This window comes from Natator depressus, chromosome 18 (genome assembly GCF_965152275.1).
Source record: "Natator depressus isolate rNatDep1 chromosome 18, rNatDep2.hap1, whole genome shotgun sequence".
NCBI lineage: Eukaryota > Metazoa > Chordata > Testudines > Cheloniidae > Natator > Natator depressus.
The window spans coordinates 12,722,698-12,747,807 of NC_134251.1; the positions used below are offsets into that span (position 1 = coordinate 12,722,698).

The 25,110-nt window shown below is 41.4% G+C and overlaps 1 protein-coding gene and 1 long non-coding RNA gene across 2 annotated transcripts in view; one reads left to right on the forward strand and one right to left on the reverse strand.

The window, feature by feature from the left end:
- The first annotated feature begins 6,137 nt into the window (after positions 1-6,137).
- Positions 6,138-12,177, forward strand: LOC142000782 (uncharacterized). Its single transcript, XR_012642317.1, has 3 exons — positions 6,138-7,405; positions 7,499-7,582; positions 12,125-12,177. It is a non-coding gene; the product is annotated as an uncharacterized LOC142000782 (long non-coding RNA).
- A 3,103-nt stretch (positions 12,178-15,280) lies between these two features.
- The window catches only part of UBE4B (ubiquitination factor E4B), a 64,280-nt gene continuing 54,450 nt past the window's right edge, over positions 15,281-25,110 (reverse strand). Inside the window, exons 23-28 of the mRNA XM_074975183.1 lie at positions 24,685-24,829; positions 21,833-21,967; positions 20,908-21,099; positions 17,875-18,049; positions 17,098-17,244; positions 15,281-16,608 (exon numbers count right to left, since the gene is read on the reverse strand). Coding sequence (XP_074831284.1) covers positions 16,547-16,608; positions 17,098-17,244; positions 17,875-18,049; positions 20,908-21,099; positions 21,833-21,967; positions 24,685-24,829 — 856 coding nt within the window. The 3' untranslated portion in view covers positions 15,281-16,546. The remainder of the gene's footprint in view (positions 16,609-17,097; positions 17,245-17,874; positions 18,050-20,907; positions 21,100-21,832; positions 21,968-24,684; positions 24,830-25,110) is intronic.

Consider the following 25,110-nt stretch of genomic DNA (forward strand, 5'->3'; position numbering starts at 1 on the left):
CTCATCACCGAGCAACGCTACCCGCCGCCAATCCCAGCGCGGCGACGCCCCTTCCCCCAATCCTAGCGCGGCGACCTGGGCTGAGCGCCCAATCACATCGCGCCACTCCTCCAATCACAGCCCGAAACAGAAGAATGGGCTCGTCCAACTCGGGGGCGGGGGGAGAGAGAGGAGTTGCGCTGCCTCCTTGACCAATCCCACTGCGAAACGGCGTTAAGAGTCCGCCCCTTCTTGTCTTTGGCCAATCAGCGTTCGAAAGAAATTATTCTCCTTTCCCCCCTCGCCTATGAAGAAAAGCGAGGGGGCGTTTGCTCGTCCCCTCTCCCGCCCGGCTGCGGAAGAACACCGGCCCGGGCCTACACCCCCTTGCGGCTGAGGCGGCAACAGTGGGGTACCGCCGCAGGGCCCAGGGCTAGGGAAGACCGAGGGAAAGAAGGGGGGTCGGCCGCGGTGGGGGAGAGGGAGCTGGGGGAGAGTCGGGCGGCTGTCCCGGGGGAGGGAGCTGGGGAAGGGAGGGGGGAGGGTCGGGCGGCTGTCCCGGGTGAGGGAGCTGGAGAAGGGAGAGGGTCGGGCGGCTGTCCCGGGGAAGGGAGCTGGGGAAGGAGGGGTGGGAGGGTCGGGCGGCTGTCCCGGGAAGGGAGGGGAGAGGGTCGGGCGGCTGTCCCGGGAGAGGGAGCTGGGGAAGGGGCGGGTGGGAGGGTCGGGCGGCTGTCCCGGGAAAGGAGGGGAGAGGGTCGGGCGGCTGTCCCGGGAGAGGGAGCTGGGGAAGGGGAGAGGGTCGGGCGGCTGTCCCGGGGAAGGGAGCTGGGGAAGGGGCGGGTGGGAGGGTTGGGCGGCTGTCCCGGGAAAGGAGGGGAGAGGGTCGGGCGGCTGTCCCAGGAGAGGGAACTGGGGAAGGGGAGAGGGTCGGGTGGCTGTCCCGGGGGTGGGAGCTGGGGAAGGGGGGGTGGGAGGGTCGGGTGGCTGTCCCGGGGGAGGGAGCTAAGGAAGGGGGGGTGGGAGGGTCAGGCGGCTGTCCCGGGGGAGGGAGCTGGGGAAGGGGATTCAGGTCTGGGACCCTGCCTGGTAGAGCTGTGGCTTGAGGCCTAGTTCTGCCATGGCATCTGGTTGCAACACAACCTGCTGCCACCCCTAATTTAGGGTGCCTGCCCCATGATAAGGGTAATGAATTAGGGGGGCAGGCCACTTCCCCCGGGGGGAAGTTCTCCTTCCGTGTCCCAGCCGCTGAGACTAACTCAGATCGTCTGGCAGCAGGCCCATCTCCATCACTCCAGGCCGCAGCCCCAGTTTTTGCAGTCCCAGACAAAGCCCCGTCTCACGGCAAAATCAGGGTTTCTAATTGCACACTGGAGTAATGTTTTCTTGATCAGCTTCCTTGCTGAAGGGAAAAGAGCAGTCATAAAATCCTACATGATAGTTTGGGGGTTGCTGGTTGGCTGTTAAAAAGGAGGTACCACTCTGGCTGTGCTGGGCAAAGAGAAGGAAGAACTGCTCCCAGGCCAGCAAGAGAAGGGTAGCTTCAATTCTGCTGTTAGCAAAGGACGGGGAGCTGTTCTCCATCTCCTCTCCCCCACAAGCCCTTCTACCTTAACACTAATCCTGGAAGAGTTATATGGAGAGAGGAGCTGTATTTTTAGGCCAGCTATTCATGACCCAGTCTCTTAGATATACCTATTGCCATCAGCATGGCCAACTCATGAGTCAGGTCCCCAAAAGACTTGCTTGGCTCAAACTCATGAGATTTTAAAACCTAATACACTTTGTGTTCTTTGTATATGCCTTCTGGTTTTTGAGTCCTTAGGGTTCACATTTTCAGGCTTTTTTCTGTAACTATGAAGACTATAAATTTACTTTTAAAATTAAAGCTGAGAGTCTCACTTAGTCACATGACTCCAGAAGTTGTAGCTTTAATAAAAATATCAGCTATCTCAAGACTCACTAAAATCATGAGTTTACAAAACTTTAACGTACTCTTTAGTGAGTCAAATAAATTACCAGTGTAACAGCATCTCCAAACTTATTTTAATGAAATTCCACATCAAGATTTAATTTGTTCAGTATGTTTACATACCGTATTTTCTTACATAGCTCAGTAATTTTACTCACAAATATGTATGTTACTCTGGACCCTGGGTAATCCTTAACAGTTCATTTGTGTAAAAACTATAGCTAAATGGAAAGAGGACACTTTTTTTTTTTAACTGTAAGAAAGCAACATAAAAGGAGCTATGCACTTATTAGGTAGAAGGGAGAGAAGGGCTAGCTATAGTAGGCAGAGGCAAAATAATTGCTTTAGCACTGCAGCTGATTTTCTTCGAAATTTAAAGGGGCAGTTACCACACAGGCATGCTGGGAGAAGCTATAAAAGGGTAAACCAAGTGATTCCTAGGCAGTTAGGCCCTTTGGAAGGTTTTTAACCTACAGCAGTGCGTGCTGGATTAGGCCCAATGAAAGTAAATTTCACATAGAGAAAATATATTGTAGTCTTCTCTTTAGAAGGGCATTTTCGGGTATGAGACAGCTTGAGTTGTCTAGAGCTACAAGCTGGCATCTTCTTTACACATTCTCATGGCCATTTGTTTTCCTGTGAATGTTTAAATATTTTTTATAAATTTGTTGTGTAATCTAAAGTTATATATGAGTGCTTTAAATATTCATGGTGTATGTCTTACTGCTTCATGCTAAAAATTGATCTGTAGTGACAATCTGCTCAAAAACTCTTTCTAGCTCTATATAGATTGGCCTATGCTACTTTAGGAAAAAATGGATTGGAAAGAGGAGAAAGCTCAACATATGCCTTTGAGCAAAGGCAATGAGTGAATTAATAAGAGGGAGGTCAAAACTCACAGTTCTTCCTTTGAGGGAAAGTACAGCGTTATGGATGGGAGAAATGGCACTTTGCTTGGCCCACCAAAATTGTCATTTTAATCAACACTTTTAAAGAGCTGGTGTGAGGTTTTTAAACTACTCCAAATTTCCAAGCTACATAGTTTTGAAGCATTAGGACAATGAAATCAGATCAGCCCAGGATACATTTGGTTGTCTGATTTGGCTTAAAATACAACAATCTTCATAGTTTGCTAATAAGGGCTTTCAGTGCAGTGCACTCCTTTCTTCCTGATACTTGGATAGACACAGGCATATAAGTTATGTGGTTAATTGCCAGATATTTGCAGTGTAAGTGAATGCATGTATACCTTTATCAAAATGTAGAGAAAAATCTTGAATGCATGAATAAATTCTGGTTTTCTACCTGTTCCACAAAACTCCATTTACAGATTTAGTAAGCAAAGTGTCAAGATTTTGAATCCTAGCAGACCATGTCAAGTTCAATTTTTTCAGAACCGCTGTTGTCTGAGGTCATCCAATAATAAAGAAAGATGAAATCACAGATCTTTTTTTTGGAACTGTCAGTAGGGAAGCCTGTGCTGTGCTGCGTGTGGCCATGAGGCTTTCTCTTGCTTCTGGTCCTCAGAGTGATTAACGTGTAATACTCTGTTGTGTCAGAGGTGGCAGCATTTTGCACAAATAAGGCCAAAATATTCAAAAGTGGCAATTAGTTCTGGGTGCCTCAACTTTTGGTGCTCCATTTGAGACATGTTAGGTTCAGATATAAGGGCTAAGCACCTACAACGTCAAAAGGAGACATGGATTTTCATTACTCCTGAAAATCAGGCCCAAAGTGGCACACAAATCAGGGGGCACTCCTGAAAATGTTCATGTTAGTGTCTCTTCTGTTCAGTGTTGTGTTCCTTGTTTTAGTTAGCATTCTCCCCAGCCTGAGCTTGCTGCCAGGCTTCCTGCAGGGTAGAAAAATAGTAGCTGCAGAAGAAAATTCTCATACATGAACTGATAAAAACAATCATGTCAGACTGTACCACAAAAATAATAGGGAGGTCTGGAGCAATGTTAACTATGCAGGTCATCAATGTAAAACAAATGCATCCTGAAGGCAACTAAATTCAGTGAAAATGATTATTTCTACTTCCGATGAGCCAACTGGATGATATGCAAATGTCTGCTTCTTGCCTATCTATCAGAGGCGAATAATAATTTTGCTGTATCTTTAACTCTCTCTCCTTATTAGTTGAAAAGGAAGAATTCACAATTGTGAAATACCTTCAGCCATAGAAATTTCCAGCTTCAACCTATGGCTTGTTATTCAGCACATGTGCAACAATACATATATGGCCTTCGTTTTTTGGTGGCCATCAGGCTTTATTGTTCATCAAGGTAACTGTTGATTTACTAAGGTAAAACTAAGGTCAATATTTACCTATTGCATCAATAGGTCTTGATGTTCATTTTAGCAGACCTCAGAGTCTGCATGTTGCTTTTGATAGTCTGTTCATCTTTCACAGATATTCTGATCACATTCCAATCCCTCAGCTTTCCAACTGCAAAATTTCATACCCCTTCCACGACTAAAACTTGAGTGGTTCTAGAGATTGAAACCCAGTCTCTCAGCATCATCCTAACACCCGAAATCTTCCTGCTGTCTTTGTATTTAAATCTTAGTTTTTGAAACTATATTTTAAATTAAGATTAAAGATTAAATCTCTTGTGTGGAGTGATTTTACTCTGTATATCTGCTGGAGCTCTGAGGCTGCCTGCTTGTATTTCTCCAGGCCTTTGCTTGCAGCACTGTCCTTTTGGCAGAGATGAAATGGATGGGACTCCCTTGAGAACTGGATTTCCTCCTGAGTTAACTGGAGGGGTTGCTGTTGAATGTTGCAAGGCAGTGTCTCTCACCACAATATCATAGACTTAAACTGAGCATTCCAGAACATAAACCAACAAACTGAAGAGTTGTACTATCATGCTGATCCTTTAGTAAGCACAATTTCTTTTGCAGATGTTTGATACCCAAGATTTCTACATCCAGTACAAGATTTATTTTTGTTCCCCTCAATCACAGTGTTCAGTATTTATTTGTATTAATCTGAATTCCTTCTGCCACCTTCTAAGAAGCTTGAAAATGGGGTGGGGGATTTTATTATTTAAGCCCTTTTCTATTTGGCAAACATTTATTTTCCCCCCCCCCCCCATGTGTTTTTGGATGAAGTTGACATGAGCATGTGTTTTTGTTTAGCAGCTACAATTTTAACTTGCATTCATAGTGATTCTTTGCATGGTAGCATGATTGTCAGTACAGATGTAGAAACATTACTTGCTAGTTAAACATTGCTGCAGAACCTGCAAAGCAAGAACAAAATGTGGTTTTATAGGTCTTATAAAATACCATTGTTATGGTTTAAGTTCTTGTTGATGAGAGTATTAGATTTAGAAGTAAACAAAGAATCTAGATAAATTATCCAGATTCTAAGCAAGATTGAATCTGGTGCTTAAAGAGCTTGACATTGCCTTCTTAAAAATCCTATCTTTAAAAGCCTACTATAAATTGTAAATGTTAGATATCTGTTTTGTTGTCACCGTATCCCACAGCTTTCCCTGGCAACAGCTGGAGGTGTTTAATTTCACTCAAAGATCCTGTGAACCATTTCTCTCTCCTGAATTGCAGTTCATGCATCATTTTTCTATAACAGACATTTTTTAATAATTAGGAACAACCTCATATCAGTTAATTTAGGTCTTTAAAACCATGATTTAAAAAAATCCCAAGTTGTCATTTATAGGAATTTCTGTGCAGTGACAGATGGTCTCCAAACACATGGGCAGAAGAAGAAAGGAGGCTCACCACCAAATTTCATACAAGTCTGTAAACTGAACAAATATAACCCTACCTAAGGATTGATGGCAGAAAGGAATAGCACAGTGTGCTCCTTGAGTGGGTGTTGGGGTAATTCCTTTTCTGTAAAGGATAAAAAGGATATTAGGAGGAGATACCTTGAGGCTTAAACTGTCTCCATAGGGAGAGGCATTACATGCAGGTTCTTAAGTGTTTGGTTTTTCCTTTGTCAGTTACAAGGTATATAAAATACACTCTTTGTGTGAACTAAGTATGAGCTAGTTCATCTGATGGATGATACTATGGGGGAAGAAGGGTAAACTGAATGGGCCAAAGTGGTCCCTGGTATAACTCCATTGGAGTAACTGAAGTTAAGTCATGAACAAATTTCCCCCAACACTAGCAAGCAAATTTTTTCTTTATTGCTTTAAACTTATAATTAGAAATGGATCTGAACAGAAACCCAGATCCAAACCACTTTGAAATTTAGGAGAGTCCAGAGCCAAACTTCATGACTAGCTCCTGTTCAACTAATGGAATGAACCAAAATTGCAGACTGACACATCGCCTTACTCCAAGCATGTTTTACTGTCTGTTTCAACACTGCAGCTTGACCCCATGTCAACTTGTAGGTAATTAGTGATTTTGTGCTCTGACTGATATAATGCGGAGCAGTTATAGACAATACATAGTTAATGTAACTGACTCACACAGTGTCCATTCAAAATAACCCAGAACTTCCTAAGCTACAAAACAATCATCCACACATCAGCTCTTTAAATGCTCTATATAGGAACAGTCCTGAATACAAATGCAACAGAGTGACCTCAATGGATGCAGGTGAAATTTCTTACAATGCTCAGTAAAGTTGCATATCTAGGTGCAAGTGACCTGGAATCTGTTGGTCTAGTAATTTGTGGCTCTAACCCTAAATCCCCATGCAATGTCATCTAAATTATCTGTGTAGTGCAGGAAATATACAAAATACTTTACAAAACAAACAACATTAGCAATATCACTCCCAAAAGCATATGCAGTCTTCTGATTCCAGTGTCCATCCCTTCTTTCACTCAGAGCACAAAATTCACTGTGGATAAAATTTACCCCTGTGTAAGGGGTCAGTATTAGGTATATGCATATGTCCCCTGAACTCATGGCCTATGCACTAGATGAGTCCTACCGCCTCTTCTGAAGGACCCCATCTTTTGAAGGTTTAAATGGGATTGAAGTGATGCATATGTATTGTGGTGTCCCCCACATACAGGGATGAATTTCATCTGATTTGAATAGCAGAAGAGAAGGAAATTATCACTGTACTATGTCATCGCTGGGGACAGTTTGGTACAATAACATCGGCAAAAGCAGATTCAGCAACGTGACTAGAGACAGGTAGAAAATAATGGAAGAGCTGTTGTAACAATCATTTCAAAGACGCTAAACATTGCATGCTCCCAAGGCAGTAAAACAATGACAGTAAAAAGCATCCAAACTGGGACTGCCAAAAATGTCTTGGCATAACACATTTCCAAGATGCCCTTAAAAATTAAAATCAGGAAAAACTGCTCTTTTTGGTGTATGTGACGCAGCATGAATCATCAGCCCTTCCTCTGTGTGTAAAAAAATTTAGATGAAAATGCAGCATGGAGGAATAAAAATAAAAAGCTCTGAATACAGGAGAGAAAACATGTGTCCCCCATTCTGAGGATTTTGAGAGAGGTAATTATTATTTCAGGGTTGGGGTTTTTTTAAATATCTTAGGTATAACTTCTCCATTTTCTACTATTTTTCTCCTCTGATCTCTTCTTCCAGTGTATCAGTCTCTGTCAGCAACAATAACTTCCTCCAGAGAGACACGCGGTAAGAGGAGTCCAGTAACATGAGCCCTTTCAAAAGGTACTGGATTGATCCCATATTTTGTTTGAGGGCTGTAGCTTTGGTTGTTTTGGACAGTAATTGACTGAAGCATATGTTAGTTTCTGTATTGTTTTCAAAGAGATCAATTTTTCTGTTTTATGAATCCTATAATGACTGACCTCAGGAATTTTTTTTTATGTCTTTTTTTCTATTAAGGGAGGCAAAGAGAGGTTTCTTTAAATGAAAGGATGTATTTTAACATATGGGATTACAGTGTGTCCAAAATGTATACTAACTTCCTAAGATAGTATCTACACTACAGTTAAGACATTTGTCCCCTAACCTGGCTACAACACAGATTCGTTGTATAGTAGAGACGCAATGCATCCAAAGCTTTACCCTGATTACAGAACATCCCCATTACAAATTGTGATGGTTAACATATTTCTTTAATATCCAGTTAAGTGTATATGGTATGTGACATAATTCCTGTTCAGAGGAACTTTGGGAGAGAGGGAGAAGCAGGGGAGAGGAGGGAAGGAAGGAGGAATATGTAGAATAAGGCTGAGGTTGTTTGCATAGTACAGTTGCAGTACCCTAGTTCTTAAGTTTTGGTTTATTTAGAATAACTTTTACAATTGTTTAAAGGGATATAATTAGAGAATCAGTTTAGAGATTGTGGGGGGGAAAAGGTGGATATTGAGGCGGGAGGTTGAATGGCATACAGGAGCGAGGTGGTTGTTCTTTCTACATATAGGTAACAACCTGACAAAAGACATGGGGATTCTTAAATCTCAAAATAGTGATTTTGTGTTTTTGCGTTTGGGAAGTGCTTAAATGTTAAATTTTTTGTGCGTCCTTTGGCAACTTCTGCTAAATACAGGACACTGCCTGTATTTCATCTTCATTTTGGCAGTCCTCTCCAATAGCCCAAAAAGACTAGCTCCTAAAATGTCATAATGGAGGATTAACCCAATACCCATGCACAGCTGGATTGACACTGAGAGCAGAGCTGCTCATTTGCACACTCCCCCATGCACAAGTTGCCCATGACCCCAGCAGGCAGAGTGGAACCCTATTGGATCACTCTACCTCCACGGCCTTGTCAAACATTTTGGTCTTAAGCCTTCACTTCTGTAAGGTGCTGGAGCCCCTCAATGCTGCTGTTTGAGATACTTCTGACCAAATGAAGGGGAAATGCTGCTGGATTCCAGATAATCCAGACTCCGATGCGGGGATGGTTGATCACTACAATACAGAACTTTTTGAATAGGTGTGGATTTAAAGAGGAAAATGTAATAGAAAAGAAGCTTCCAGGCATACCTTGCAAAACCCCAAACTCCCTGATTAAAAATTTACAATCATACAGTCTTGTTACAAGAAAAATGAGGAAATGTTATGTAACAGTTGCATACATCCGCACTAGTTTAATACATACAAGTACAGTTGAGTGCCACCAAAACATTAATTTGATGTGCTCCCTAAAAAGTTAGAGAGGGGTAAGGGTTTGTTTTTATATTCCTGTGCTTAAATGAGTTGGAGAAACTTTTTTAATATGAAGCCCTATAAGAGGAGCAGAAGGGGCTCCTTCAGTGGCTGAAGCAGCAATGCCCTTTGATGACAACATGAGGATGTTCTGAATCCCAACAGTGAATGGTTAACAGTAGCAAGCCATTGACTGGATGACACTTTCTTAACTAATCATAAATGGGGAAATCATCATCCAGTGGGGCCCCCCACATTAATCTGTTTTTGGTCCAATCCTGTTTAATCTCTCTATCAACCCAACTTGGAAGAACACTTATCATTCCTGGTAAAACAAACAGTGGAGGAGTAAATGACAGTTCAGTTCTACAGCATAGTCTGTTGAACAACATGCACTTTAATACAATTAAATGTAAGGTTTATGTATAGCAGAAACCAAAATGTAGGTCACACAAGGTAGAGGAGAGTATTTTGGAAGGCAGTGACGCCACAGAGCTTTGTGTTATGTGGATAACGAGTTGAACATGAGCTGACAGTATGATGCAACTGGTTAAGAGAGCAAAGGCAATAAACTTATTTGTATAAGTAGGGGAATACTGAGTAGAAGTAGGGAGATGTTACCACCACTGCATGCATCAGTGCTGAGACAGTTACTGGAAGACTGTGTCCACTTCTCATGTCTGCACTTTAAAGAAGTTTACTCCTAGAGAAGGGCTCACAATCTAATTAGCTTAACAAAGAAAAGGTTAAAGAGGTGACTTGATCATGATCGAAGGCTATATCTACACTACCACCTATATCGGCAAAATGTATGTCACTCGGGAGTGAATATTTCACCCCCCGAGTGACAGAAGTTACACTAATGTAAGTGCTAATGTGCACAGCACTATGTTGGTGGGAGAGCTTCTCTTACTGACATAATTTATGCCACTCCCAGTGGTGGTTTTTTTATGCTGATCAGAGAGCTCTCTTTAATTGTCATAGAATGTCTTCACCACACGTTGTACAGCTGCGCTGCTGTAGCACTAAGTGTCGACCTGGCCTAGGTATCTACATGGGTGGGAAAGATTGACAGTAAGAGATTTCTTTAATCTAGCAGACAAATGTCTAAGATCCAGCAACTGGATCTCAAACTAGATAAGTTCATACTAGAAATCAGACTTCTTATAGGAGAGTAATTAAACATTGGAACAACTTAGAAGAAGAGGATGGCTTCTCCATCACATGATGTCTTTCTAAAAGATATGCTCTAGCTCATCTAGAAGTTATGGACTTAATACAGGAATCATTTGGTGATGGATTTGTCATGCAGGAGTCAGACAACATTGTTATGGTCTCTTCTGGCCTTAATCTTTTTTTCCTGGGGAATGAGAAGGCAGTAGTAAAAAGATAGTGATGTATCATACTGCCATATAATAGCCCAATCTGACCCTTTGACTACAGTAGCCTGTATTACTATGAAGACATTATATAGTGTGGGAAAGTTTACATGGTGTTCTAGAAATGCACTAAGATAGCCCTTTCCATGAAGATGCTATATTCTGTCATACAAGAAACCTGTCCAGGGAGAGGAGAATGGATGGCTATTTGGTGGAAGTAGGCTAGTGGCTCTCAACCTTTCCAGAGTCTGATTTATCTTGTGTACCGCCAAGTTACACCTCACATAAACTACTTGCTTACACAATCAGACATAAAAATACAAAAGTGTCATAGCACAATATTAGTGAAGAAGTACTTGCTTTTTCATTTTTACCATATAATTATAAAATAAATGGATTGGAACAAATATTTTACTTACATTTCAGTGTATGGTATATAGAGCAGTCGAAACAAGTCATCATCTGCATGGAATTTTAGTTTGTACTGCCTTCGCTAGTGCTTTTTATGTAGCCTGTTGTAAAATTAGGCAAATATCTAGATGAGTTGATGAACCCCCTGGAAGACCTCTGTGTACCCACAGGGATACATGTATTCCTGGTTGAGAACCGCTGATGTAGGCCATAGAATTTCCCCAAAATAATTCCTAGACCAGATCTTTTAGAAAAACATCCAATCTTGATTTAAAAAGTCAGTGATGGAGAATCCACCATAACCCTTGGTAAGTTGTTCCAATGATGAATTACTCTCCCTGTTAAAAACTTATGCCTTATTTCCATGCATAATGCTATGAATCATGCAGGTTATTGGTATTATTAGATTCCTGCTATAAATCCAGTTTGATGATCTCTAACTAATCCCTCAGAAAGAATGGGATGCTTTCCAAACAGCACTAATGTTACAATCACAATACTGCTTTTCAGTTGACAAGTATGCAAATATCCAAGTCTGCTTTGGATTGGAAGCCATGAATTGGATTGCTGTGAAAAACCAAGTGACTAGGACATTCATAATTTTTTCATATGTGGGGCAGGGGAAGTTAAATTTTATTTCATAGAATATCAGGGTCGGAAGGGACTTCAGGAGGTCATCTAGTCCAAACCCCTGCTCAAAGCAGGACCAAGCCCCAATTTTTGCCCCAGCTCCCTAAATGGACTCCTCAAGGATTGAGCTCACAACCCTGGGTTTAGCAGGCCAAAGCTCAAACCAGTGTGCTATCCCTCTGCCCCTGCAGACAGAGCAGGTTGGAAAGTACCATTGCTTTCTGTTGCCACTTTGAAAACCAAAATGTCTCTCTTATTTGGGCTTCAGTTCTCCTCTGACTGAGGCCAGGGTTGCTGTGGAGGTGGCCTCTTGAACATTTAAGGAAACTTTCCGAGGAGCCTTAACTCAGGCTCTAGCTTCACACATGCAGATCAGCAAGTTTAATAAACTCATTTGCAGACATCTTTTTGAAATGCCCAGCCATAATATTACAGCAAGCGTCAAACTGATTCCTGCTTTAATTCACTAAAGCATAGTTTGCGCTATCTGCTCTACAATATGTAGGGGAGGCTGCTTCTCTAAGTTTTAGCCACCTATTTCCCCCATATTTCAGCTCTAGCTGTATGTAGCAAAGGTGGGACTAGCTGCTTTTATTCAACTGAATTGTTCTTCCTCATTTGAAGACTGTTTACTTGGGATTTTAATTTATATTATTTCCCTTACATGTTCATTAAGATACCTATTAGCCTTCAACTGCACATGTTCATCAGAGGTTCCTGAATCCATCCCAGAGGAAGATGGCACTGTTTCAAATGGTAATGACATTTATGCTAAATTTCATATAATTTTCTTACCTTCTTAGGTCTAGCACACTATGAATGCTGAACTTTCAAAAAGCTATTATGCTTGATTTGATGACTTCCTTAATTCTATGCCTTTCTGAAACATTTGGTCTTGTTTTCTCAAAACACAGTTATTTCCTTTGTCTGCTTTTCCTTGATGAGTTATAACTGATGTCCATGGTAGTTCTGCAGCACAGTGCAGCACTTCAGACGTTCCAGGTCAAATTCTGATCTTGATTACACTAGTAAAAAGCCAAATCAACCACAGTACATTAAATCCTGCAACAAGTATACATACCACACACCCTTCTCCTGGATAAGCCTAATGAAACTTCCTAAAGGTGTGACGACACGCGAAATGCTACAGCAGCACAGCTGCTGCAGTGGTGTCAGCGTGTAGACACCTACTACAGGAATGGAAGGGGTTCTTGTGTCACTAGTAAATCCATGTCTCAGAGGCAGTAAGTAGGTAGCTCTTGGTATCTGCTTGACCAGGGCTTTGTTCTCCTTCAGCACCTTACACTGAGGTTCTGGCTGCACTTCTTCCCACACCTCCTCATTTTACACACTGCATCTGTGGCCATATGGAGTTGCAAGATCTCTTTGTCAACCCCCTGCTGGCCAAGATAGCCCTCCATCACACTGGGGGAGGAAAGCTGGGGAGCAGGCATGTTCTGTGACTGTGGGGTCTATTTCTGGTCCCTTATCCCAGTGGTTCTCAACCTTTCCAGACTACTGTACCCCCTTCAGGAGTCTGATGTGTTTTGTATACCCCCAAGTTTCACTTCACTTAAAAATTACTTACTTACGAAATCAGAACTAAAAATAAAAAATGTCTCAGCACACTATTACTGAAAAATGGCTTATTTTCTCATTTTTACCATATAATTATAATAAATAAATTGGGGTGTAAATATTGTACTTACATTTCAGTGTATAGCATATAGAGCAGTATAAACAAGTCATATGAAATTTTACTTGGTATTGACTTCACTAGTGCTTTTTATGTAGCCTGTTGTAAAACTAGGCAAATATCTAGATGAGTTGATGCAACCCCGGAAGGAATTCTGTGTACCTGCAGAGGTGTACCACTGGCAGGGGTTCTTTGCTCTGTGTCCTCTGGATCCCTGATTTTCAAGCTTTGACATCACTCCTGTTGAATGTGATGTGAGCTGTAGCTCATGAAAGCTTATGCTCAAATAAATTGGTTAGTCTCTAAGGTGCCACAAGTACTCCTGTTCTTTTTGCAAATATAGACTAACATGGCTGCTACTCTGAAACCTGTTCTTCATTTGTTGTCCCCAGTTTTCAGTTGCAGCATGGGTCCAATGGCTGCCCCACTTTGGTTGCGGGGGGGATGCCTGTTCCATTACCCACAGACATAGACATGCCTGTTCCATTACCCACAAGTAGTACCAGGGCTTAGGTCAATTTAATCACATAGGGTGTGAAATTTTTCACAGCCCTGAGCAATGTAGTTAAACCAACCTAATTTTGTAGTATAGACCAGCCCTGAGTTCATTCTAATGAGTCATTCTGTTGATGCTTGGATGGGAAGAAGTGGAAGAAAATGCACATATGTCATAACTACTATTTATATAGACTAAAGAGTGAGGTTTCTATTGTGCTTTCCCATTGAAAAGGGTGGTCAAACAATAACCCTTCTGCATAAGATTCCACTGTGGATCAGTCTTTTGTATTGAATACTGTCAATGTTTAATTTGTAATGAAAAGAGGTGCCAGGGCTCAACCAATTGTTTTACATTCCTAACTGATGCAGCAAGCCCAGAGGTGCCAGGGCTATGAACTGTCAAACTTAGAGGTGTCAGGAATCAGCCCTGGCAAAAATTAAGCACTGAATACAGTACTCAAAGAGAAATAGCAGTGAGAAATTTCTGCCCACTTAGACAAAAGGAGCCCTCAGGGCCGAGACAAGATATACTTTTAATTAGTGAGGAATGTATTTGACTTAGTCTCAGTTTCGATCACTGAAGGATGGATCCTCTGTCTTCAGTTTGCACTTTTCACATTTTAATCATCAGTCCTAAATCTGCATGAGATTGCTTATAGTTTCAGGCATCCTTAGCCCAGGAAGCAGGTAAGCCACAAGAGAGAAGAGACAAATCTATCAATGCAAATATCTAATTTGGAACAGTTGAATGGGAACTAAGAATTTTTCCATCTCTCCTTTCTCCAAACACACGTTCAGAGCCTGTCAAGGTGAAACCATGAAAATTTGAAGATCATGCATTAAAAACAAACAAGCACATGACTGAATATGCCTCTTCCAGCAAACTAATGATGAATTCATAACTCTTGCAGAGCTTTTCTAATAGTTTTAAGCAATAAACCTTTGATAATTAGATGTCTTCCCTATTGGAAGTAGTTAGATGAATCAGTGTTTACACACAGAAAATTAATTAGGCCTTATCTTTACAAAAATTGAGTTTGTGAAAGGGACGTTCCTTATTGGACATCACACAGTTATAGCAGAACCCAAAAGCCATGACCAAGTGTGATGGTAAGTGCTCCTTCAAGGGTAGCTTTTTTGTGGGGGTTTGTTTTGTTTTTAAAGCCCTCAGTGTCAAGAGTTATGGATAAATCAGCCAAGAAGTGATAGAAAAGACTCTTCATCCACACGCCCCAGGATTCTCCATCTCACTAGCAATGCAGAGAAATACTCCTCCCTTCACATTTTTTCCTCTTCTCATTTATCCCACATCTCTCAAGGATCTATGTTGTGGCTGGCTGAAGAGGCTGAACAAGCCTCTGTTCTGGAGCCTGTCCACCTCACTCCCTGCTCAGCTGTGGAATGGATGTGAAGTGGCGTGAGGCTCTCCCAGCTGGGAAAAAGAGCCTTAGCTTGAAGGTTCCACAAGAGGAGAATCGGCATTTATGTTTACGCAGCTTTTCATGTCTAATTGCTTTTCCTCTGGAATCCTAAACTGATTATCAGCAAGATTTCCAGCAGCAAAATAGCCATTCCCACCTAACCATTCCATCCTTTCCCCTCCTTCAACAAGCCACTGAAAGATGGGGAGACAGAAGGTTCCTTGCGAATGTGTATCACCATTTATTTTAGTTCAAGAGTCAGGAACTGAACAGAGGACACTGTCAGCGAAAAACAAAAGAAACAACTTTTTTTTTTTTACAGGCTTAATTTTAAAACACTGCGGTTTCAAATCCTTTTTAAAAAGGAAATTCAAGTATCTTAAGCAGGGGGCAGTAATACAAAAATCTTTTTTTTGGTTGGTTTTTTAGTTTTTCTAAAAAAATTCTACATTTCCTGCACCCTTTTTGCTTTGGTAAGGCCAAGCCATGGATACAAACTGGTACGCAACATAAAAATGACCCCCACCCCAAATTACAGGCTCCAAGAATAAAAGGATCCACTCTCCAGAGACAAAGTGTCACGGCTCAGAACTGTCACTTAGCATACTATGTCTCCGGCTTTAAAAGAACTTATTTATTTCTTTATTTTAAGTCACTGAAGTCCTGGCATTCCCAAACACCTCCTTGGTAGCAGCTGTTTCAACATGTTCTATCATAAGGCTTTTCAAAAATACCAGAGCATCAAGATTTTCTCTATTCAACACAAAGAAAAGGGACATCTCAAAGAACAACTTAAAATCCGTGTGTCAAAAAATTTTTAAATTATTATTCTTGTGTGTCAGCTAACACCAATTAAAAAACAAATATGCGAATATGTATAATATAAAAATACGATCCCAAGATTAACACTTTGTTGCAGGCACAATTATCTCACAGAATATGTTCTCCTGGGGGCAGGGGAAGGACTATTTTCACTGTGGAGTTTTGTTTTTGTTTGCATTACAAAAAAAAAAAAAAAAAAAAAAGACAGCAGTGCAGGTTTTGGGGGGGGAAGGAGAGGGAAAAAATGTTATTTTAGCAGCAAAGTGTCCAAGGTTGTAACCACAATCAAATTAATGAATATCTGGCTGTAAAAAATAAAGTTGAAGGGATGCTGCCCTGATCCATTCATTTTTGCTAAAATAATTCAGCTGTAAAACCCCCAAATCGTGACATATTGAAGGACTTTGTTTTGTAACATTAGAAACTTCCTAATTTGTCCTCCACACTATTGACCATTGTTACCATTTAAATATATGTACAAGAATTAAGCTGCTTTTCTTCTCGTCCACATGCTTCTGGTCATTATTACAAGTCAGTGGTGGTGGGCACCCTGAACGTTAATTCCGTCTTCAGCTTCCAATGGATTATATGCACCATCATCACTGCATCAATCCATGCCCTGCTCTTCTCATTGGCCTTGGCGTGCACTGCAAGGGAGTTTTTAATGATCAGTGTTCTGCTTGTCTCTCATCCAGGCTTGGATTTGCTCTTTCAGTTCTGGCACTTGGAATGAAGAGAGAAAAAAATTTAAATAGTTAATGTGAAATTTGTGAAGTTACAGAAACATTAAACTGTGAAACAACTATGGGACAAATAGTGCTGTCCTTTGGTTAGGACAGAGAATGAAGAGGGAACGCCAGAGCTCTATTTTCTGCGCTGGTAATGAATTTGCCATGTGGCTCCAGGCAAATCACTTAATCTCTCTCTGCCTCACTTTATCTATTGATGAAGCGAATATAATATTTACCTACCACTATAAGATGCATTAGCCTAAATGGTGGGAGCTCTGGACTCATTCAGATAAAGAAGGGAAAAACACAAAGACTGACCACAAAGAATAAAACTTAGAAATTTTCTGAGAGACGTGGGGCCAAAGCTGAGAGTGGGGAGGGCAGAACTGGACTGCTGCTCTATCCAGGCTATGATACTACCCTACAGAAGTCTGAGACATACCCAAGGGTACAACCCTCCATCAACAAAAGGCAGAGCTACCTGGTTCTAGCATATTTTCTGTCAGTGTCTGCCGATTGAAGGGGTCAGTGGAGGAGTTCAGCAGGTGTCGCAGGATGATTGATCTGTCCATGATCGTTCCAGACGGCAGCCTCACAGGGTCGGTCATAAGAGTGTCCATGAGTGGATCTGAAGGGACAGATGAAGCTTATGTAATTAAATTAAAGAAACAGAGGGGAAAAAAAATAAGTGACTTCCTGATGCCTCACAGAGCAGAAGTGACCTGGAGAATCTCTCTGGATCATTGAGGACCAGATACATTATTGAAGTGACACAGGGTACCCCAAAGGGAGGAAAAGCAGCATTCTTAGGTGTCTCCTGCCAAGTGATCCAGAATTGGAGTGAAGATACCATCAGATTAGAACTCATATAGGTGGGCAACTGCTGCTGGAAATGGGGAATTGCTGGGATGAAGGCGGCCCTAGAATGCAGAGCTGGCCATTCACGTAAACTTCGGAAGGAGAACAAAGTGTAAAGTGCGAGCATTTCACTGTGCTCTCAGAGATCTTGTATTCTTTTATGACCCATGTTTGCAAAGCTGGTCTAAGCACATGGCTAGGTATGAATAATGCAGTCCCTGAACAACTTTGCTCTCGTCACTCAAACCTGAACTGTTATCACTGAATTGGTGGAAGATTCAGGACTACAGAGAACAGTAGGCTGTTTCCACTAGAAATCACAGGTCTAAATTATACATACCTTATATATACTTTAAGCAACTGCACTCCCCCGAAAAAGTTATTAAAAAAATCAACCTGCCTCTGAATTCATCTGGCGCATCGCTATAATCGATTTCTGCACGGGCATTCTTGGCAACAATTTCCTCCACTTTCTCTGCCAGCAGTTTGAATTTTTCTATTGCTATCGTGGACTTGATTCCAGCCTTCCTCATCTTTGAAATAACCTCCTCAAATAGCTCTTTGCTGTAGGACCTCTGCAAACAAGCAGCATAAAGAGAAAATGTGAACTCGTGACAACTTTGCTCAGTTACAGCATCTAACGATCTTAAAACACTTTGTAAAAATAAACTAATTAAGCCTTAACACGAATGTAAGGTAGGCAAGAGGTATATAGGGATCACTTCACTGAGCACTGAAACGTAGCCACCTCTGGGATGGAGTGCAGCTTCTGGACCACTGTGTATCTATGTAGGATAGAAAATGAAGAGTACTATATCCAATTGGAGTTGTATAGGACTTTATGGAGGCCAAACTTAATTGTCAGAGTTGGTGTTTACTCAGAACCCCTGGGTTACAACCCTTACTTTTGTGACACACACTATGAACACAAGGGGTATATTTTCTATTTCATCTAAAAGGATGGCAGCTTCAGCTACACAGGCTTTCAGAGGGAAGTGTGTCATCGACTGAATCACCACCACTCTCACCCAATCATTTCTTTTAGGTATTCTTCCAATAATGGATTCATCCCAACCCTGATTTGCTTGTGAGATGATCATGGCACAAGGTGATGCAGTAAGGAGGAATAGCAGTGCGCCCAAATCTCCCACCCTGCCTTGCAACAGTGGGATAACTGATTAGAATAGAGTCATCTTTTTCCACAAGGTACAATACAAACACAAATGAATTCGCACATGTTGGTGGAAACATGACCTATAGTTTGGCTTTTCTGAATTATTAACTGCTATAATTACTGCCAAGGGTAGTTACATGCCATGCAAGTGTTGGGATGAGGGAATCAGTATGACACTGGAGAAATCTAGAAAACAAGGATGAAAGCACAGAGTATCTAGCCCACCCACCAGGATGATATTGGTAATCAGGTGCATTGGGAAGAAAAATATCAGATTCACCAGCTAAAAATGGGCATGCAGTTGCTATAGGGGATAGGCTGATGATCTGTTTATCTCTGTGACAAAGTGGAAGACAATTCTGAGAAGGGACAGAAGAGGAATGATCCTTAAAAATCCTGCTGCAAAAATCAGCAAGAAGTCTCGGTGAGGGAGTTGGTACCTGCTGGGAGCCTGCCAGTTCGATGCACCATGCAGCACACTGCTTCTAGAACTGCGCAGCTACACCTGCCACAGGCAGAACGCATACTTTACAGCTTCAACTGACTTGCGCATCAGTTTAATCAAAAACTAAGAATAAAGCGATATACAAGAACTTTTGCCAACTGCTCATGTTCTGGAGACTATAAAGCCACCTACATGTATCTTCAGAGTGCTGGGCTTTGAAATAAGCCTTTTAAAATTTATTTTCATAGTTTCAAAAGCCCTCTTTTAACAAACACCTATTTAAACTACACCGTATGAGACTGAGTTTAAGCAACAAACACGATTTAACATACTGGGTTTTACGAGTTGCTGTTTTCTTTGGGAATTTGTTCTAAACACAGTGGTAATTCTCTACTCTGCATTATAGATCTCACTGAAACATTGTATTCAATGCTCAGGACACAGTGTGCCCACCCAAACTCCATGCCAACCTGGAGGGGAGAACATAATTATGGCACTGTGCCTGGGGGCTGGCAAAGCTCTTCAAATTTCTTCTACATACTAGGACTGCAAATCAGAGATCCATCAAAATGCTTTAGAACATCTCTGCCACATACAGGCAACCTTTTAGAACATACTTTTTACCCAATCGCTATTACAGCATCATGTGTTTTCTTGGATTTTCCTTCCTGTTATTGCCAAGACACTAGTCACTCCCCCCACTTTTTTTTTTTTTTTAAATGAGAAGCCACTTTGTGTTATCCAACATTAACTCATTTGTACTAGTTACAACTCAAATGCACAGCAGCGAGGTGGGGACAAAACTAAAATAAAGCATATTGGTGCAGGAACTGGAATAGTGTTAAAGGGACACTGTCAATTTAGAAGTTCTAGATAGCTAACAAAAGGCATCTTTTTACCTACATTACTGACACCATGTGAGATCATCAGAATGGAAAAAGCTTAAAAATCCAATTTACTTTTCTCTATTTATGCTGTTTGCTTCCTGTATTTCTCAGCCGGGGGGGGGGAGGGGGGAGAGATTAATCAAGCCACTTCCACAGTTCTGCTGCTTGGAGGTGCACACTCAAAGGGGAATATTTAATTATTCTAAAACCATTTCCATCAGAATTCTAAGCAGCCCTAGAAACATTTCTATTGGTCTTTGGATTCTGAAAAGCTTGGCTTTGTATAAAACAAAACCCTGGACCAACATTTGTCCTTTCAACTCTCAAACAACAGGACACAAGGTTACAGATGAGCCATAGTTTACCTATATGATCAATCACATACACACACACAACACTATTTTATAAACATAGAAGTGTCACTCTAATGATTATTGTTGGAAGGAAATATGTTCTAGAGGAATGAGCCTAGATTTGTGAGAAGAGGCCCTTAGATCACAGTTCCAGTTCTGCCAGAGACCATCTGTGTGGTCATGACCTCAGGCATGATCAGAATTACTCTTGGGCCTTGGTTTCCCCTCTAAAGTGGAGGCAATACTACTATTACTCCTACCTCATAGGGGAGGCTAAGCAGGTAACAGTTAATGTTTGTAAAATGCTCTGCATATGTAAAGTGCTACATATATTCTATGAACAACTATGTATTATTTATATAGCACGATAGGTTTGCAAAGCACTTTATAAACATACCTATCTCAAAGGAGAAAAGAGTGCCCATGCAGAGATTAATCATGGAAAGTAAATTGAAGGAGGTTGGTTGGCAGTGCACAGGTAGTGGGCAAGCTCTTCCAGAAGTGATTCTGGAAAGCTCTGCCCGTTCTGTTTGCCCATACCGCCGCCATACCCACTTCTCTTTCTCGAGCTCACCTGGTCATCGGCAATTGCTTTAGCGAAGCGAGCACAATCTAACTGCAGGTAAATATCAGTCAGTTGGTCCAACAGCTTCTTTGGTTCAAACCCATATTTTTCAGGGTTTTCAACTTTCAGGTCACGGCACTTGGGGCCACACAATTGCTGAAGGTTAAAGTTCAGCATAGCAGCCAATCGTGGACCAAGTTCCTAGAAGGTCAAAATAAAGTACAAATGAAAACAAGGAGGCACTGGGGAAGGGACACCACCTTAAGGCCCACATGCATCTGGCTCAGGAATTCGAGACTATGATTTCTCTTCAGGAAGACTGCCACCGATTTCATAAGTTTCACACGGTGAGCCTTTCTTCACTTCTATCTCCAAGCAGTTATACTTATATCCAAATTCAAGTATTCATCATATGAAGTAGAAAACAATGCAACTTTTACTGAACATCTGCCCAAAAATACACATTAAAAAAAAAACGTGTAGGTAACATAATTCCAGGTGGTGTTTCTGCTGGTGACAAGATGAAAACATCACATGCCTACATCCCTCTTCAGAGTGCAACAATCATGGTGACTTTTCTCAGGCCGGAAGGACAGAAACCGTCTCCACAAACGTAAATCCTAGAATGCCCTTCCTCCCATCCCATCTTGGCATCATTGTAACATGCTTGTTATAATCCAAACACAGAGGGAATCTGTGATTTGTCTAAAAGCACCATTAACATCTCAGGGACTAAGGAAATGCATTTTATAGCACCAAATCATTGCTACCAATAATACATATGCTTAGAATTAGATTTCAGTGCACTGTGGATAACATTACAGCTTATCTCCAGGATTTTATCCAGTAAAGAAAAAGAGCCAACCCACATATTAAAGAAGCTGGAAACCAGCCAGGCAATGAGGAACACTAGAGCAGAACAGTTTATACTTACAGGTCTGAGGAAAGGCTTCTGAACCTGCTTGGTAAGGATATGGAACATATCAACAGTTTCTGTTGCCAGGGCAAGATACGAGCGAGACACACGCTCATCCTGAGCAAGCTGAGACTGCCGAGCCTGTTGCTGGTCCTAGAAAATAAACATGCCACAATTACTAGTCCTTATAACTCCCTACTCAATAGCTAAACAGACATGATCTAACATCCTTTTGGCCGGGAGCAAAGTGACAGACTGTGGTTCAAGTTGTATTAAGACGCTGCTCCTTTATTTAAGGTACAGCTCCCCTTCAATAGCATGTCCTAGACAAAAATCTGGGGTGGTGGAGGGGTATAGAAGTGGATAGTATCAAGGCTGTAAAGTGCTGTATCACTCCAAAAAATGACTGTACAAATGGTATCGTGGTGGGGTCCCATGTTTAGCGAGTCTCACTGATTCCATATCCAATTTGCTCAACATACAATTAAAAGGGTGGGTTGGGTTTCTCCCCCATCCCAAATACCAGCACTGCAGAGTCAATGTTGGAACTGAGAGTCAGGCTGGGTTCTTTCTGGCTTGTTCATTAACACAGGTAATAAAGCTTCTAAAATTGGGACAATTCTTTATATGTGCCAATTCACTCCTTCACCTAGGAATGGCTCTGCCATGCTAACAGGAGTAAACTGTCATAAAGGCTTCAGAAGAGCAAACCTGATTGTGACTGAACACATGAAGCAGAAGCCGTGAAGGTGATTTTTTAGAGAGTCATTTTGCTGACCCAGAACTTCACTTTGAATCTTCTTTCTTAATTACTTTTATGGGAAAGAGATAAGGGCTCTCAGATCCACACATCTTTGAAAGGTAAATCAGAGAGAGTCGCGTGGATGAGTTATTGCACAACTTTCAGCTCTGAACAATTAGCAGCAAGCTCCTACAGGACTGTCAGGTGTTGAGGTCATGCTGTTTGACACTTGAAAGGTACAGTTTCTCTAGATTTGAAACATGACTCATGACCTATATGTCACAACTTATTAATGATCTCCAAATCTTCCATTAAAACTACTTGACAAAAGTGCTGGAGAATACATTACAGTGAACTATTCTGCCCTAGCTGTGGGCTGGACTGGAGGACAAACAGAACTGTTCCAACTCTAATTCCATACAAGTTGTATGGAAGAACATTATTTACAATCGTACACTCAGTCAGTATGACTTCAATTATCAACATGGAATATAGATGTTCCTCATATAAGGAGTTCCACTAGGTGACAACAACAAATGTGAGAACACCACTAAGTAAGTGAAGTCCAGAAGGAAAGTTAGATCTAAAGTGAGGAACAGTAAGAATTGGACCTTTGAGAACTTCATCAGCCAGGGAGCTATCCCCCCACCTGCCAAGGGCTAGATCAGCCTCTGCTGATCCAAAACCCTGAGAGAGAGTTCTAAATGCTAATTCCATACAGGGTGCTATGTTGGAGCCACTTCTAGATTGAAACAAAGACAAAGTAGTTTTAATCAATACAAATGTTATAAAAATAGCACAAGAGATGACCAAGAAATGGTCTTCATTTCCAGACCCATCAGCTTTTACACTATCCTTATAATATTTACATACTAAAGCATCACTTTTTACAGTCCCTTTGTATAGCATTATTCATATTTTACAGCTATTGCTGCAATATGAAAAGAAGACAGTGTTGCTGACTACAGCCAAGTGCAGTTGTCAGTTTAATATTTGATAAATCTTCTGTCAGGGGATTATATCCTGCACTTGTCAATGGACTGGACTCTAATCTAAAAGGTCGTTTCTATCTCTAACTTTTAACACACTACAGTAATTTGTATTCTTCCCACTGTGACAAACATCACAGACATCAACATGTCTGCAACTAGATAATCCACTGGAACTACAAAGTGGAACTTGAATCTTCTCCTTCACACATAAACATGCAGCCACCTAAGCACCGAAGATTACAACCATGCAGAATATTTCCACCACTGTATGGTAAGTGAATCCCAGGACAACTGCATACAGTCATTTACTAGCCTAGTAAATTTTAAGTTTATCCAAGACTATTTAAGAACAGAATAATCCAGCTGCCTACTTTACATTGGGCTTTAATGCTCTATTTTTTGCCACCACTGTTTGCACTGTAAGGATTATCCACTTCCAAGATTTGCACTCATGTGCTCTATCTGAGCCAGCTGTCCACATTCTTGTTGTATAAAAGTTTTAGGATAACTAACGCTTATCTGTATCAAAAGGAGGAAGTAACACTGCAGGGAAAATACAGACTTTAGAACATTCTTATCTGAAAGGAACTCTGCAAAATGGATCTTCCCTTTCTATATATCTTTTTTATTTCAGATTATTTTTTAAATCAATAACCTCAGTATAAAAATATCTGACATTGGTGGATGAATGCACACAAATATTGTATAATGACATTGAATCCTGAAATTTATTCTCTTCCTTTCCATCCCCAAGCCTGCTTTGAGCTCAATACATTAGAAGAAAAAAAACTCTTAGCTGGAACAGTTCTTTGAAGTGAACTCAGCTGGTGGGCATCTTCCAGAACTTCCTTTGAAAAAGGATTATAAGCCTCAATTTCCCCATTTAGTATTTTAAATACACCATCTCTTAAAAGTCTCATATCCCCTCCCCCGCAATGCCAGCCCTGATGTAGCTCTGCAGCCTGGATTCTCTTTCAGGACGCAGTGCCCAAAGTGACCCTGGCCATGGTAGCAGCAAGCAATGCCACCTCCAAGGGCAGCTCTGCAAGAGCAGCTCTTTGGTGCTACCCTTAGCCAAAGAAATCCTAGCATAAGAAAGGGGCACTGTGGGAAAAAAAAAAAAACAACATGCTCACCCTAGGCAGCAGGTCCCACTGTTCTTTGTTCTTCATCTCCTCTTGAACTTCATGGATCCGTTTTAGGGACTCCAGACTCTCGTCCAGCAAGAAAGTGGTGTCGTTTATCAGCATGTTGATATAGCGAACAAACTGCTTCCCAGAGCTGGAAAACATTGAAATGCCTTTGTCGCTGCACAGTACAACAGGAGCATTCAATCCAGAACGCATCTCTCAGTCTGGAGCACTAGCAACATTCCTTCTTCATACCACAGTTTGAATAATTAATGCCCCCACTCCACAGGCCAGATGAACCAGAGTCCAGAGGCACCCTATATTCCTCTGTGTTTAGAATGGCTATAGTGGAAAGGCCTAATCATGTAAGCTGGGACTGATCAAACGAGGTATCCTTCCCCTTCCTGACAGTAATAGCAAAGTAAGAGCAAG